This window comes from Pyrgilauda ruficollis, unplaced genomic scaffold (genome assembly GCF_017590135.1).
Source record: "Pyrgilauda ruficollis isolate IOZ18807 unplaced genomic scaffold, ASM1759013v1 scaffold87, whole genome shotgun sequence".
Classification (NCBI taxonomy): domain Eukaryota; kingdom Metazoa; phylum Chordata; class Aves; order Passeriformes; family Passeridae; genus Pyrgilauda; species Pyrgilauda ruficollis.
This window is the reverse complement of record NW_024530710.1, coordinates 2,358,255-2,374,645: the sequence shown is the minus strand read 5'-3', so window position 1 is coordinate 2,374,645 and position 16,391 is coordinate 2,358,255. Positions and strand designations below refer to the sequence as shown.

General features: G+C 38.2%; 2 protein-coding genes across 3 annotated transcripts in view; both read left to right on the top strand.

Moving 5' to 3' along the window:
• The first annotated feature begins 1,107 nt into the window (after positions 1–1,107).
• Positions 1,108–11,934, top strand: TMEM71 (transmembrane protein 71). Of its 2 annotated transcripts, XM_041488106.1 has the most exons (10): positions 1,108–1,232; positions 4,315–4,372; positions 5,436–5,645; positions 6,446–6,615; positions 7,116–7,295; positions 7,821–7,896; positions 8,400–8,449; positions 8,633–8,705; positions 9,881–9,907; positions 11,153–11,934. In XM_041488106.1, coding segments are annotated over exons 1-9 (870 nt in total). In that variant the 5' UTR covers positions 1,108–1,180; the 3' UTR covers positions 9,882–9,907; positions 11,153–11,934. The 2 variants fall into 2 exon arrangements, with proteins under 2 accessions (XP_041344040.1, XP_041344039.1); XM_041488105.1 differs by lacking the exons at positions 9,881–9,907; positions 11,153–11,934 and having other exon boundaries at positions 8,633–9,209.
• Positions 11,935–15,824: 3,890 nt separating this feature from the next.
• DNAAF11 (dynein axonemal assembly factor 11) overlaps positions 15,825–16,391 on the top strand; it is a 35,346-nt gene continuing 34,779 nt past the window's right edge. The window contains exon 1 of the mRNA XM_041488086.1: positions 15,825–15,860. Within this exon, the coding sequence (XP_041344020.1) occupies positions 15,851–15,860 (10 nt within the window). The 5' untranslated portion in view covers positions 15,825–15,850. The remainder of the gene's footprint in view (positions 15,861–16,391) is intronic.

Genomic DNA, 16,391 nt, shown 5'->3' with positions numbered 1-16,391 from the left:
CTGATGTGAAGATGGACTATGTCCCTATTTTTATGTTTGACCAAAAGGATCATAAAATGTTCATTTTAGTTTAACTCACAAGCAGAAGATCTTTTGCAACATCCTAATTGCCTAATTCCTATTTTTGTTTCCTTTTCTGGGAGGTGAGATTTTTACATTCTTTCAATCAGTGGAAGTATTTTTCCTTCTCCAAAGGGGAAAAAAACCCACAAACTATCATAAAATCAATCACATTTTACTAGATTTATGGTTTCATTTTTTTTGTCAGTGATACATACAGACATCAGGAAAGAAAACTACTAGATCATTTTATCTATTTGGAGATGAAGTGTTACCCCCTAAGGCTGTACAATTCAGTGTCAAGCAGCTGATTTATATTACTTTTGTATATAATAGTTCTGTAGCCAAATCCTTTGATTGCCAGGATATCTTATTCAGGCTCCATTTCTCTTATGTGGATTTGACTTTATTTTTTATACTTTAAAGCATGATGAATGTATACCTTACACAGTATGAAACATTTAGCATGCAACAATGACTACGTTTACAAATGTCTTTATTCCTTTCTCCTTTCTGTGGAATTTTTATTAACATTGCATGGCATATATTTGCAGTAATGTTTTCAGCTGTGAAACGTAGCCCTAAACTCTGACCAAATGTATCTTCTGTACAATAGCACTTTTGCAAAATGTACTGTTATTATTTTTTTTTTTTTGTAACTGGATCATTTTCATACATCAAAGTCTGCCAGCTCACAAGTATTTCAACAAATGGAATGATTTGTATACACAACTTGGAAGTTTTCTGTGCGAGGTAGAAAAGCAAATCTGAAACAAAACTCTGTGTCACTGATGAGAAAATGTTCTGTCTTTGTTCTCTGTACAATCATTGGGGTGAGACATTCTTTCTAGTGGTTCTTCTCTTTTGCAACAGCCGGCAGGAGCGTTCATGGGCTAATCTTTATCTTCGGTTTGCTCTTCAGAACGAATGCCTCCGATGTGAGCCTACTCTACAGGAAACATGACCTCATTCGGGCTCTGTGCCTCTGATTGCACGGGCTGTTTTCAAAAGGAAACAGGGGACTTGCTAGACCTGCCCTTGCGAAGAGCCAGGGCTGAGCTCTCCCAGGAAGCTGCTCGAGGAACAGCCTCCACCAGCCGTCCCATGGGCTCTCGGACTGATGAAGAGAAAAATTTTGCACGCATGTGTTAATTGTGAAATGGATTTTCCAGGTTTGAAGGATTTTAGACTTATTTATCTCTTAATATATTTGTCAGCTGAGGAATAGCTAAGCTTTGAATTAATTTCTGTGCTGCTCTTCAGGAAGTTTCGCGGTTTTGTGAACGTTGCTACCATTACCTGCAGGGAGAAAAGACAAAACTGCTTTTCAAAAACAACTGATATGTGCGAACAAATAAAACTCTTTGTAGACACTTGTGTTTAGCAGATAAAATAGAATAAAACTGGTTGGCTGGGTTTCAGCTATTTGAATAGTTAGCATTATATTTTGGTAGGTACTAATGTAAATATTTAGATTGTACGCTGAAGGCATCATTGGCTTAAACACTAATTTGATTTTTGGAGCGAAAGGTAGTTAAAACTGACTGGTTTGGACAATGACTTTTTGTTTATATTACAACATGAACCTTTGTGTGTTTTGAAATCCAAGGGGAGGTTGTTGCCTTAAATTTTTATTTGGATTCTTGACATAAAATGTTGCCACATTCGCCTCAGATTCGCTTTTAGTGAGATTTCATAGAGCTGTTGGCTTTTTCTCATGCCATAGTTTAGACATGCTGTGTTGATGGCTCATATCATGGATTACAGATACAACACCACTGCTCCATTGTACAGTGGTGGTTGAGAAGCTTTGTTATGTCATTACTATAGCTTCTCACGCTATTAATAGCACAGAAATAGGACTGAATATTAAATGAAAGCAGAACACTGTGCAGCATTGTCTACAACATAATGTTGCCATGTTTTCTCCATCATTGATTGAATTATTTTCAAGAACTCTCTTCATTATGCATGAGCCAAAAATGTTCATGATCATGGGCAGCAAAAAAATCTGTTGGACTGCCTGTTCCATGACTGTTCACAGAAGCTTGATATTATCGTTACTTAAAATAGTTTAAAAGCAAGTTACAGCTGCTTATTAACTGTTCTTGAAAAGAGGGAAATGCCTCGCCTCCCCAGTAGTATATCTGCATGTGTAAATTGCTCACTTTCTTTTAGAAATAGATGAATATACTCTATTTTGTCTTAAATTTTATTTCTCTGGAGGGTGGCAAATAAACAACCTGCAGAGATATACCTTGCAAAGTTATGAGAGAATTCAAATGAGGAACAGAAGGACTGTGGTTTGTTCTGCCACTGTGATCAGTATGTGTCAACACTTTCTAGTGAAAGCACCACCCCACAGGAAAGCTGCCACTCCTAAAAGTTATTCTTTTTTAGACATTGCTACTCTTTATTATCATAACTGAAAGAATTGCGTGCAATACAGCTGTGCTGTGGGTTTCAGTTGCTGGAAAGTTTCACTCTCAGATTATTAAAGAGTTGTGATAGATATAACTGATCCTGACATATACTTCTATATACCCTTTTCAAACAAATTTGCCCTAGAATCAGTTACTTTTGCCTAAGTGAGAATACATTATAACTAATAATTTTTTCTATATTGCTGATACTAACTGACACATCCTGATTTTCAAACAAGTAAAAAAAACATGCTTCCATTTCTTTTTAAACTCTTCTACAGATAATCTATATTCCCTGTTACCCTAGGGTGTGCAAAACAGTCCTTTTCAAGATGTATGGAACATCACATGTTGCATCAACTCCAGGAGCAAATAAATTTGGATACATTTCTCAGAGTTTTAAAAAAAATAAATACCTTGTGGAAGGGATCTTTTTTGATTGATAAGACTTAGGATTTTGCTGGTTTTAGTTTATATCCAGATCTGCAAACTGCTTGTTGAGTCCTTCCTGTATTTTCTTCTAGAGTTTGAATGCATTTCTTTGTTTTGAATATAAGATTTTTTGCACATTTAAGAATCATGATTTTGCCTAAAATAAGAGAAATTATTTCAGGAGATAGTTGTATGTTAAAAAAAGCTCTAATACATGTCTAACTATGGAATACACCACTGGACCCACTGTTTGTACAACTTGCTCTGTGGGTTCTGACTGATGCTTCTTGATATCTCTGTACTTTTCCCCAAATTCTTTCCATTTTCTCCTTCTCAAGTTATTTTTGTTGCTATTAGAGCATAATTCGCTCATGGTAAAGTGATTATTTTTTTCAAAAGGGTAGGAGAAACAGTATGCATGGGACCAGGGTAATGGAACTGATTTATAAAAAATACTCTGAAGGTTTTGCTTCTCTTCTTTCGTCACCTTGCCTGGTCCCAAGGCTGAGTCAGCCTTCACACCCAGTCTGTGACTGACAACTGAGCTCCCAAGGAGGTTAAACAAGATTACCAAAGTGGAAACCCTGACCTTCATGTCTTTTCTTTGCCTCAGCTCACAACTGAACGTAAAAATATAAAATTCTCCTAGCCCTATCTCCTATCTCCTCTCAGAGGTGAAGGATGGGCATTTGCTAACAGTGTTGCAAGTCTGAAGCTCTAAAGATTCAGGAGAGACAAGGCAATATAGGGAAAGATCATATCTTTTATCTTTTCATGTAATAATAGTCATAAATTCTCCCTATGCATAGGCCTTGCTCATATTTTGTAAGATTGATTCTGCCAGGTGAGGAACATCTAGCAGTGCTTTGCACACTTGAGCCACTGTAATCCAGACAAATCCTATTTCCTTAGTCTCCTGCCACAATATTACTGTCAAATATTTGTCACTGTAGCAATCCCTGTGCTCGTTGTGCTATGTCTGCAATTTTCATCTGAAAAATGTAATGTAGTGGTAATGGTGGCCTTTCCATTCTACTCTGTATCTAGTGCCAGTTCAGGTTCTAGCTTTGGCATGAAGCAGATTTCTGGTAAAACACCTTAAAATTACTGCAGTTATTGTATTTGCATCCATAATTATTTCTCTCAAATCTGTCATCTGGGCAGAGTACAAATATCTGATTTCTGTTGGCTCTGATTCTGTGTTGTCCTGGTTGAGATGAATTTCATATAAACGCTAAGTCTTTCCCCAATTCCTTCATATGTTTTGTCTTCTCCAATTCTTCCCTTAATTTTCTTTTAACTTTTAGGGTTTTTTTTTTTATTATCTTTCTGGTATGCACAAGCTACCTGTCAGTGAATATGATAACAATTCCTTCTTATTTTACCTTTTCCTCTGCAGGTTCAACACCATTTAATGAAGAGTGTAGACACAGCCTCTCAAGACATATTTTTCCAAGGTATTAAGGAAAGTTACACTTGCTTAATTTTATTTTTGTTTTGGCATAGATTTTGTATGTCAGTCTTTTTGGGCCACTGCGAAATGTAGTGCTGATAATAATTTAATTACTGCCCTAAATGGAAGTTCAGAAGTACTGCTGTGGAGGTTGGAAACACCAGCTTTGCAATTACAGGGTTTTGGAGTATCTGTCTTCCATCTGCTTTTCCCTATACTGAAATTATGGTATCTCTCTGTGACGTGCCATATGGGGTAGTTAAACCTCTTACTGAAACAGAGGTCAGACACTAAATCAATCCAGTGTCTTCCTTTCTTTCTATGATGTCACTTCATGGCAATTTGGAACTCATAGGTGTTAAGGGGAAAGGTATAACCATAAATTAAATTTTAGTCAAACTAAGTACAATGAATACAACTTTTAGATCCTTTCACCTCTGTCACTACTCCCTTCTATTTTAAACACCAGAGAGTATATTTTTCTGTGCTGTATTTAATCCCAAAGACAATTGTGTTTCAGTGCTGGATGGAGCTATCACAATGTGTGGGCTTTATCCCATGTTGTTCCAGCTGCATGGCATGCTAGGATTTGTGAGAATTAAAAGTCATGTATCCTTAAATCTTCACCAAGTATGGCATTTATAAAAAAGCAAGTAAATCCTGCCTGGCTCAGGGGCACCCAGATTCTGCCATGTAAAGGAACTCAGAGAAGCCAGATACTGGAATGCCTCTGATGGCTCCAGGTCAGTGTGGGTCCAGCAGGACTCCTTGGCCAAGAGCACTGCCACAGAAACACACCAAGCACTTCTGAGCTCAGGCTGGCTCCCTGCTTCAGGAAATTCTCCCCGGCATGTATTCCTCCCGTAATCTGAAGCTTTGGAACGTGTGATGCACACGTCAGCTGGCTGAAACCCCCGGTACAGAGTAATATCATTACATTCACATATTTTAAATCTATGTCATTACCAGTCCCCATCAGCTTGAAATGTAAACTCATTACTATTAAATCATGGGTTTGCTCTGTCCAGACCTTCTCTAAATTAGAGGCTTTCATTTCTCCTTTTCAGTTGTGCTTGTGCCTTTTTGGATGATGATCCTGCCTATGAGTGCTCCACAAATCCTCTGACAGGCTCCCTTCCTACATGCCGCCGCAGCCCTCGACTGCTTTCTAATGGTTATTATGTTTTGACAGAAGACAGTTTTCTGTCTGATGAAGAAGGCAACATAACACTGACACCATCCCACACAAGTGTTACATATAAAGAGAATTTAGTTCGGTAAGTGAACTATGTGCAGATTTTACTCTATGTTGGTGATTGCCTCCACACCTCTGGCCTTATCTAGAGGTGTGTCTGGAGGTGTCTTTGTGTCTGTCTACATTTTGCTCAGCATAAGACCAGCATTACTTCTGATTGGGAACATCTCAATTGCTTTAGAGAGTGCAGTGAATGAAATTACCCAATTTTCAGTCACATCTTACTACCTAAAAACTCTTTAGTGCAGAGTTGTTGCTATAATTGAAGTTGTGTCCAATAAAGGAAAAGGAGAGAGTTACAGCTCATTTTGCCAATCGGGTTACTCTGATAAGGACTAAGAAAAAAAAAATCTTTGTCTAAAACACACACACACACATGTATATATAAATAAAAATTCTTACTGGATTTCTTACTCAAGGAAAAACATCTCCTGATTCAGAAGAACAACAATTTAGAAAGGTATGTAAAATGTAGTTCAAAAAACCTGGAATTAAATGTATTTAGACTACCCCAAATAGGATACAACAGTGAAAATCACAGGTAGCACTCAAAGTACTATCAGAGAGCAGTAGCTGTGATATCATTTGGTACCACAGTACCCAGTATCATAACAGCACGACCAGCCCTGCTGTTACGACCTTCCCTGACACATTGTGATGTGCAGCAGCCATTCCTGGCGATGTGCCCAGGGTCAAGAACAGGGCTGAGAACAGCACCCAGAACCTGGTTCTTTCATGTCATTCCTGCAAGCTTTAGAGCTCTGTCCCTGCTCAACAAGAATAATTAGCTCTATTCCTTGGCAACGTATCTTTTCTTTCTAGTGTATTCAGGCGAAGGAAGAAAATCCGTCGCTCTCTTGACAGCTTGTTCAATCTCAGTGCCTCCAGCTCATGGCTCAGCTCCACCATTCCCAGCAGGATAGATTTCTCCCATGTAGAGGACCCTTGGCCTGATGGATGCAGTAAATTAGAAGCCTGTCACAGTGATATTGGTAAGCCCTGATCAGGTAGCTGGTAATCAAGGTACAACATTGCAGTCTGTGTTTAGTGTGAATTGGAATCTCTTTCTGGAAGTTATGTAGGTGTTGTCTGCCAAGGTGTGCAGGTGAAGGATAGAACGAACTACAGAATTCTAAGGGATAAACAGAGCTCCTGGCATTAAAATTGAGTATGAGTCTGCAAGGACCTCTGTGCCAAAAAGTCATTTTTTGACTGAATTTGAATGCAAAGTCATCACCATGTTTTTTCTGGTGTGATTAATACCTGGCAGTGTCTGCTTTCACCTGGCTCTTTCAATAACTTCATCTGTTATGCTCTATGCAGTTTTGTCTTTACTCTGCATATTTCCTCCTGCATACATTGGAACCAACCAATTCCCTACCCATAACAATTTGCAGCCTCTCCTGTGATTCAGTAATTAATTCCTAAATTCATTAACACAAAGTCTCAGAGCTCTTTTGTGCAACCTCAGTTATACATGCATTTCTTGTAGGTGATTCAGACTTTTCTTCTGAATATAATAACCATGTGTCACAAAGGCAAATTCCAGCATCTAATGGAGCATTTCTCACCAAAGATGATGAATTTCTTCATTTTGAGGAACCATTTTGTGCTTCAAAATCCTGCTCTTCATTTATGATAAATGCAAATGAAGAGAACTGGAGCAATGCAGGTATGTTATGTTCTTATTCTGGCATGCCTCATTTTTAGAGTGAAATGAAAATACATTAAAAATATAGATCTGGCCTTTGCAGAATAGAATTTATTTACTAAAACAAATATTTTAAATGAATGATTAAAAAAACCAAAATCATAAAATTGGTATTTAGTTGATTACTACCCCCTGCTCACATCTTTCCCTCACACATTTTTCAGAAAAAAAAAAAAAAAAAAAAGAAGTGAAGAGGAAAATGGAGGAAAGGGCATGGGAGCAAAAACTGAAACAGGCAATTATGCAGAAAGGCTTGTTTTCTGAGAGCATGGAGGGCACAGTGTTTCTGTAGTTGTGGGGGAAAAAGACTCCTGAGAGACACCCAGAGCATGAAAATTAGGTTTCTGCTTTGAATCACTCCAGGCAAGTTCTCTTTAAAAGCAACTGAAGAGACTGGTCTCAAAGGCTGAAGGTAGCCTTTGCAAACACCTCCTGTAAAATATTTACTTTCATTAAGACCAATTATTTTCCTGATTTTTATTTTAGAATCCAGGACAGTGCAAAATGTCATTGCTCAGATGGTTGCACTGATCATGTGTTTAATAATTTCAGCATGTACAAGGTAATTTTTATTTATTTTATTTTCTTTTTCTCACATAAGTGCTTGCTTCATTTCAAATGGTGAATAAAACTTAAATTAAGGGTCACATTTTCAAAGTTATATGTATCTTACTGTGACAATATATTTTCACATGATAGTCAATGCAGGCAAATATCTGAGCTATATAGATATGCACAAAAGTAAGAAATATATGTGCAGATATGAAAGCTACTTTGCCAAGTGTGCTTTGACAGGGGTTTTGGCAGGCTGAGAAGAATCAGAATGGATCCATGTCTTTCTAAGTGGGTTTTTTTCTCAGTGTGAATGCTGAGGTCTTTCTTTCCGGGAGATTATCTTCAACAGTTTACGTAATTTAAAGTTTCAAATTACAGTTCACCTACCTGAGTTCAGAGGGTTCATCTGCAAGAACCCTTCCTCCTCCTCCCACTCAGGTTTCACCTCTTTTAACCCAATATGCATCCCTTGGCTTTTTTTAACCTTTCTGGGTATTGTTACATTCTCAGATATTTTCTGGGAGGACTGTCTGCCACTTTGTTGCTGATGATTTTAGTTTGTAAGTATAGAATTTCTTTATTTCCAACATAATTTTTTTTTGCTAAGTCACATCTGAGGAACAAATTCTTTCCTTGGATGTATATCCATGGGTCTTTCTGATCCTAATAAGAGCAGTATATGGTCAAATGAGGACAAATGTAGCCTTCAATCCATTACACCATTTTGCATTTTAATTTCACAGTTCTTTTGTCCCAAGACGCTACTGTGTCATCTTTCTTCAGTCTTGATACATTTTTCAAAACAACGAAGTTTTGGTAAGTGGTTCCAGTGCCATGTGATGAATAGAGTAGTTTAGAAATTTTATAATAAGAAGAGGAAGGAGATTCCTCCTGTTGTTTTCATGTCAGAAGATAGAAGGTGGAATCTGAAGTTGCTGATGGAGCATTTGGCTTTTACAGTTACTGATTTATATTCATAGAAACTTTCTGTTAATTCAAAAACCTGCTTTTTCATAATGTGCAATAAGTGTTGTAGCAGAAAAGGGAGGTAAACCTAATCTGCCATAACATGATGCAGACACAGTCCAAGCAGTGTAATTTAAGATTCCAGAGGAGCACTTTCAAGCCTTGCACTGAAGTCCACACCCAGGCCACCACACCTAGCAATTTTTTTTAACCTGGAAAAAATAAACCCAGCTAATTGTGATTCTTGTCACATCACCAACTTCCAGGGACTACAGAATTTACATAATTTGGCCCCTCTAACCCAATGCACCATTAGCTTGCACATAGGCCTCCATGCTGAAAGCAAGTACGGATGTGGTGGATTTATGAATTACCATTCTTTCACCTTTTTTTGTACCACAAAATTCTAAATGTCTAAAATACAAAATGCTTCAAAGACTAAAAAGTTTGGGTTTATCTGATTTTTTATGGGCTGAAAGTGAAGTTCGAGAGGATCTTTTTTGTTTCTGAAGCTGTCAGGATTCAGGAGATCAGTGTATGCCAAGGGCACCAAGACAATCTGGCAGACCTCAGCCTTTGAATTGGGTCCACTGGAAGTCAGAAACACCAAGGCACAACTTGGACAGCCCTAGTGCAATGACAGTCCCATTTTTTGACAGATGGTGTATCAGTTTGTTGCTATGTCTCTAGTCCCTAAAACTTTGGCTTTACCAAAGCCACCAGGACCATTGTGCTGCAAGCACATGCCCCAAAGTGCTGCTTTCCCTCTTCCTGAATAGCTTAGCCCTGAGTCATAACAAAGCTGTTCTTCACAAGAGAAAAACACACTCTGAGAGCTTCTCAGCAGCAGATATACAGAGAATGCCTCTTCTATGCTCATCACAAGTGAGAAGTTACCTGCTCAAACAAGTAGTCCTGCAGCTTAGCTGAATTTGCCAAACAGGACCTACTGATAATATATAATACTTATAAGAAACTGTGATTTAAATCAAGACATACAAAATGTATTCTTTTTTTCCCTACAGAAAATAGTAAGAAATAAAGAACAATTGGTGAGTACATGTTTAAATTTAGAAAGAATTCAATATTTTTGGGGATGAGTCCTATTATGGAATAGGGTCCAAACATACCAGAAAGGTTCCATGGACTTTTTATTAAAAGAAGGTTTAGCTACAGGACTCTTGCCAGTTTTCACTGCAAATTACTCCACTTTGATGTCTACAACTCCTTTTTTATTGCATTTTGATTGTATATTTTCTTTCTGTTGTCTGGCAGCAGTGTTTAAATAGTATAAGCTGTTAACAATTGCTGTGCTTCAGCCCAGAGAAAACATGTTTTTCAGTAACAAGCAAAACAAGTCTTCCATTTCACAAGTGTGAACTGAACAGCAGGACCAGGTGCTGTGCTGCTCTGAGCTGGTTGCATTCCACTGAAGCAGTGAAGCAGCATCAACATGAATTGGTCCAGAATATCTGAAAAACACTTAGACATTCTTCTATTCCCTGTTCTCTTTCCTCACACTCGCACTCCAGTTTCTGTTTATCAAGCATTTCTAAGCCTTGCTGAAGCTCAAACCCTTAAAAGAAGAGCACTGATTTATTTGTACTTGGAGTTGGTCATCCCAGTCCTGGCTCTGTTATTTCCTTTATGTCTTTACTTTGTACAGTTAAAAATGAAAAGAAGGAACCAAGTGGAGCTGTGCCCCGTTTGTTTCCTTATAGTGGGGATAGAACAGCCTTCTTCATCAGTTTCCTGGTTGAGTGCAGTTCAGATTCTGAGATCTAAAGGCATCTGCACAGCTGCAGATACAACCTGGAAAACCTTTCTTTCAGCTCTTAGAAGGAGGCTGTTAATCCTGAGAACAAAGCATTTTAGAAAGGAGTGCAGACATTTGATCACTTTGCCTATGGTGACAAAATGTCCTACTCACAGCGTGCCAAGCTGGGGGCACCACCTATGGCACTTCTTAAAGTCAGTGGAACTGTTTATGTAAGGGCTGAAACACCAGAGCTTGAAAGCTCACTCTGGTTTTGAAAGCCACTGTCAGTGTTAACAAAAGCAGGTGCAACAGGATGGAGTAGAGAACTTAGCACTTGTTGTGTGGCAGGACTAAACTAAACACAGATTGACACAGGTTACTGCAAGACAGGACCTTCCACAGTTCAAAACATGCTTGTCTCTTGCACTTTGTAAAAACTTAAAAGCAGAGTTGTTACTTCTGTGCATTTTGAAATGAGTTCAATAACAGTTTTCATTTTTCCTCCTCCTCCTCCAATTTATTTTCATCATCTCTTCAGCATTGAACTCCTGGATACCTCCTTATGGCCATAGTTACATGTTCCTGTGGGGAAAAAAAACCCAGATTTTATAGTATTCTTCCTCCAAAACATAATAAATTTTAGCTTTATTTTTCTTCTGTTCAAATGTAAGGCCTTAGTTCTTGGTGACTACCTGAAAGAAATCACACAAAAAAGTGCTGTATCTGTAGTATCTTATCTCAATAATATGAAAAGTGTTTTGTAATTCCTGTGAAATATTTTTTTATAAAAACGATGTAATCCCATATTTTATATATTAATTTCTTGTTACAACATGCTATCAAAGATAATGGATTTGGATAGTGGCTGAGTAAATGTGATAACTGATATATTATGTAACTAAAACAGTCTTTATAATGCTCATCCTCATATTTAATTGTAGTTAATGCACATGAATAATATTGTAAGTGTTAAACAATTCCTCTTCTTTATTTAAAGTACAGAGACAACTGAGAGTAAATATCACTATGTAAAACATGTAAATATTTTGTTAGCTTTTATGCCTATTGTAAAAAGTCCATTACTAAAATAATTTTAAAAGTAAAGGATTGTAAAGATTTTTAGTATTTAAATAATCTCTTGAAATAATAATCTGGAAATTTAAATCCCATTCTGAGAGAAAAGTCTAAGACTGTAATTAGCCCACAGTCATCAAAGCAATTATGCTGAAAAATAGAAGAGTTCACCCTAAACTCATTAGTTCACTGTAAACTATCAAAGAAAAATCTGATTGAGATTAAAAAAAAAAAAAAAGGTTTACAATAAATTCCTATGAAATCTGATTGAGATTGAAAAAAAAAAAAAGGTTTACAAGAAATTCCTATAATCTGTCTATTAATAAATACAAACTGTAAATTAGAATTATTCTGATCTGGAGTGAGGGAACTCCTGGGACAATTTCTCAATTGGAGTTCAAGGGGTAAAAATAAAATGCTCAAAATGCTCAGGATCTATTAAGATCTGCCTTCCCTGATATTCGTGGATGTTGAATTAACGAAGTTCTAGTCAGTTACCAGACTGGCTGGCTTTGGCAGTTCCCTTCTGTATATTCCTATGGACATAAAAAACATGCCTCATCTTTTTTCTCTGAAAAGAGGCGCAATCATATGTTTTTTCCTGTTGGATAAAAAATTGAAGCCAGGATTTTTCTGATACAAAACTGAAAAAGAATTTCCAACCTAAATGTGTAAATCCAGACTTTCAGAGGTAGTGAGTATTTGAAGCTTCTGGTAACTACAGTATCAAGCCTAGGATAACTGTGGAATATAATTCTCTCACAGAAAAAAAACTTATTGATTAGTGATTAACTTACACATATACTAACAGAGAAAAAAACCTAGAATTTTTGGTTGTTTTTTTTTTTTTGTCCCCAGTGACTAAACATTTACTCCCCTTTAATATAGCACCTTATTTAGAGAAAATAATGAAATAGAAGTGCTGAGATGTAGATTTATACCCCCTATGCATTTTTTTCATACAATTTATTGCTTTTTAAATATATATGATATTTATCATTACACCTTGTCTTATTCTCTCTTACTTCAGCTGTGTTCAGCTGAATTTCAGGGTCATTCCTGAGTATATATCATGTAGTGCTTTATAGAGGGAATGTTCATGTGGAAGATTATAATATTGATGCCATTCCCTAATTTTTAATGTTCCTGGTCTGTGAGCAAGTCTGGTTTGTAGTTAGACTGAAAACATTACTCATAGAAGCCAAACCATAAAAAAATTAACATATTTTATTTAAGTTATATGGAATAAACTACACAGTACAAAATACAGGTTATGACCACTTAGTCCAGGTCTGCAAAATCTGCTTTTTGATGTACATTTTTATGAATTGGCTGCACTATTTTATAAACCTCTTTGCATGTTTCTATATACACTGAGCAAAACTGTTATTTCATTTATATTGTTTTTCATGGTTTCTCACACTGCTTTTTTTTCCCCCCTTTCTCTGGCATTTCTATATCAGTAAAATTTTTCCTGTTCTCATTTCTTCTCATATTTGAGAGTGTTTTTCAGTAATGAAGATTGCTATTGTTAGAAGTTGCATATATTTCAGTGCAGATTGTGTGCTCTTTGGGGGAGGGTTTTTTGGTACTTTAGTGCAAACATAAAGCCTTGTTTTGTACTGGTGACTACATTACCTAGCACCATAGAAAAATAAAATAAAAAATAATATTTGAAAAAAACAGTAATTCAATATGAAATAAATAAAAATACATAGGTTTAAATTCTGAGTGGTTATCAATCAGCTCATTTACACCAGCTGAGACTCTGAGCTGCAGCATTTCAACAGCTTTGTCCATGGATATCAGTTTTCTGGGGTTGGAGCACCTTACATGATTGTATACACGGACAAAGTCAAGACATGTTCAAAATACTTCTGTATTAGTTATTGTAATAATAATGCTATAAAGCTTATTTTTGTCATTACATAGAAATACATATTGCATTGTTTTACACATGTAACAAATAAAGTTGTAATTTATTAAACTGAATGGTAAACTGAGTTTCTTCAGGACAGGCATGCCAGAGGTGACTTGTTCTTCCTTCATCTCCAATGTCCTGTTTGTAATGTGGTTCTTTACTTTATCTCTGGCATGTACATTGTTTTATGCTAGGATTTCAGGCTTGTATTGCTGAAAATTCTTGGTACATAATTAAAAAAAAACAAAACCAAACAACCAAACAACTATGTGAAAATAAAAGAACACAGCAAATAACATGCTTCAGCACCTAGCTTTGCTCTGTGTGTGCCAGACCATCAGGTGAGGACCAGTGTGTTGCAAACACATGCTCCAAAGTGCTGCTTACTGTCTTCCTGAATAATTTAGCCCTGAATCACAAAATACCCTGTTCTTCACAAGAGAAAATCAAACACATTCTGAGAGCTTTTCAGTCACTGGTGTACAGAGAATTCTACTTTTGTGCTCATCACAAGTGAGAAGTTACCTGCTTGAAGAAGTCCTGCAGCTGAACTAGATTTGTCTAACAGGATCTATGTACATACTGATTAAAACAAACTATGGCTTAACTCAGGACATAGAGGTACAACGGCTTGGATTGAAATTGAGCTGGGGAGAATGGAGAAATAAAAGGAGAGTGGATTTAGATTTGTCATTATGTCTCTCTATCCTACTCTGTTTAATTGGCAAAAAGTTAAATTAATTTCCCCAAACTGAATCAGTTTTGCCCATGATAGTAATTGTTGTTTGATGTCCCTGCCCTTAACTCAATCCATGAGCTTCTTATCATATTTTCTCTTCCATCTTCTGTTGAGGCTGGGAAGGAAAAAAAAATGAGGAAAAACAAAACAAAACAAAACAAAAAAATAAAAACAAACTGGTGGGCATCTGGCATCCTGCCAAGTCATCCCACTCATCAAGCCAACTCACTTATTTGGTAATTAAATTAATTGCAGATTTTAAATTCCTTTCTTCAGAACTATCATCTAGGATACCTGAAAAAAAGGATGAACACTTTCCCCCCTTGATTTTAGCTTAACCAAATAACATAGGTATTTCAATGTTATACAATGTAAACACAAGGATTAAAATACTGTACACAGAGAAAACAAGATTTTTTCCTTGTTTGAAATTAATACTTTGATTGTGAATTCTGCTCCCAAGCAAAAAAAATATTACTAGCAAATCATTATTATTTGAAGAGGTCTGCAATTTGATATAGATGTGTAGGTAGGAGGATTAGTGGCCCTTCTTTAATGTCTGTGATTCTGTGCTGGGTCACATCCAACCATCTGTGTAAACCTCGCTGTCCTCTGAGTGGAGTTGTTATTTATCCCATCAGATAGGTCAGGACAAATACTATGGAGTGAAAGTGCATAAACTACTCCTGCTCCTTTGTGTCTCATCATCTCCACAAATCTCAGGAGCATTAACTCAATGGCACCTTCATACTCCTCTAATTTGCAATACAGATAGAAAGCTGCAGAGTGGCTGTGCGGAGTTGCATTTACATCGGAGGTAAAGGGCTCAATTAATGAATTTGACCATTGTAAAAATGCCTACTGCCTTATTTAAATTTATAGGTGAATTTCCTGGTAGTAGAAGATGACCTTCAGGTTTGATTAGACCTTTAGGTTAATGAAGACAGGTAGGAAATACAGACTGACTTTCCTGATGTCGCCACTTTGATCCGATGCTGGTTGTGATCCAGAATTGGAACAGGTGGCACAGGGAAGTGGTGCAGTCACCATCCCTAGAAAAATTTGGTAGAGGCGTAGACCTGCCACTGGGGGACATGGTTCAGAGGTGACTTGGCTGTGTCAGATTAATGGGTGGACTTGGTGATCATACAGGTCTTTTCCAGCCTAAACTGTTCTATTTTGTACAAAGCTGTAAATCACTGGAACAGGCTGCTTTCACAAACAACGGAAAACAAGTTTTCAGCCCAAAATGTGTGAGGCAAACTAGTTGACGGATAGGCAAGAGTAGGACAGAAGTGTCGTGCAAAGGACGAGACGCGCGATTTATGCCTGAGGAAAGGACCCTGATCTCCGCCTGCCGAGGGAAGGAAGGCAGGGCCGGGAGCCGCAGCTCCGCTCGCGGTTCCGGCGAGGCCCCGGCGCCGCCCTCAGCGCCGCCGCCCGCGGCCGTTGCTGTGGCAGCGCGGCGCGTCCGGCAATGGCGGCGGCGCCCGAGGGCGGCCATGGTGCGCAGTGAGTGTCGGAGAGCCTCTTCCTTCCCTTCCTCTCCCCGGGCCCTGCCCTCCTCTCCCCGGGCCCTGCCCCCTCTCCAGGACGGGCCCCGCGCCCTGCGCTCCTCCTTCGTGTCCACAGAAGGGCGACAAAAGTGGGGAAGGGGCTGGAGCGCAAGTCTGATGAGCAGCGGCTGAGGGAGATGGGGGTGCTCAGCCCGGGGGCTCGGGGGAGACCTTTCCGCTCCCTGCAATTCCCTGAAAGGAGGCTGTAGCCAGGGCGCGGTCGCCCTCTTCTCCTGTGTGACGGGGCAAGAGATGGCCTCAAGTTGTGCCAGGGGAGGTTTAGCTTTGATGTTGGGAAATATTTGTTCATGGAAGGGGTTGTCAAGCGCTGGAACAGGCTGAGCAGGGAGCTGGTGGAGTCAATACACCTGGACTTGCTTAAAACTCATGTCGGTGTGACATTTAGGAACACGGTTTCATGGTGGATTTGGCAGTGCTGGGTTGTACTAGATGATCTTAAAGGTGTTTTCCAATCTAAACAATTCTC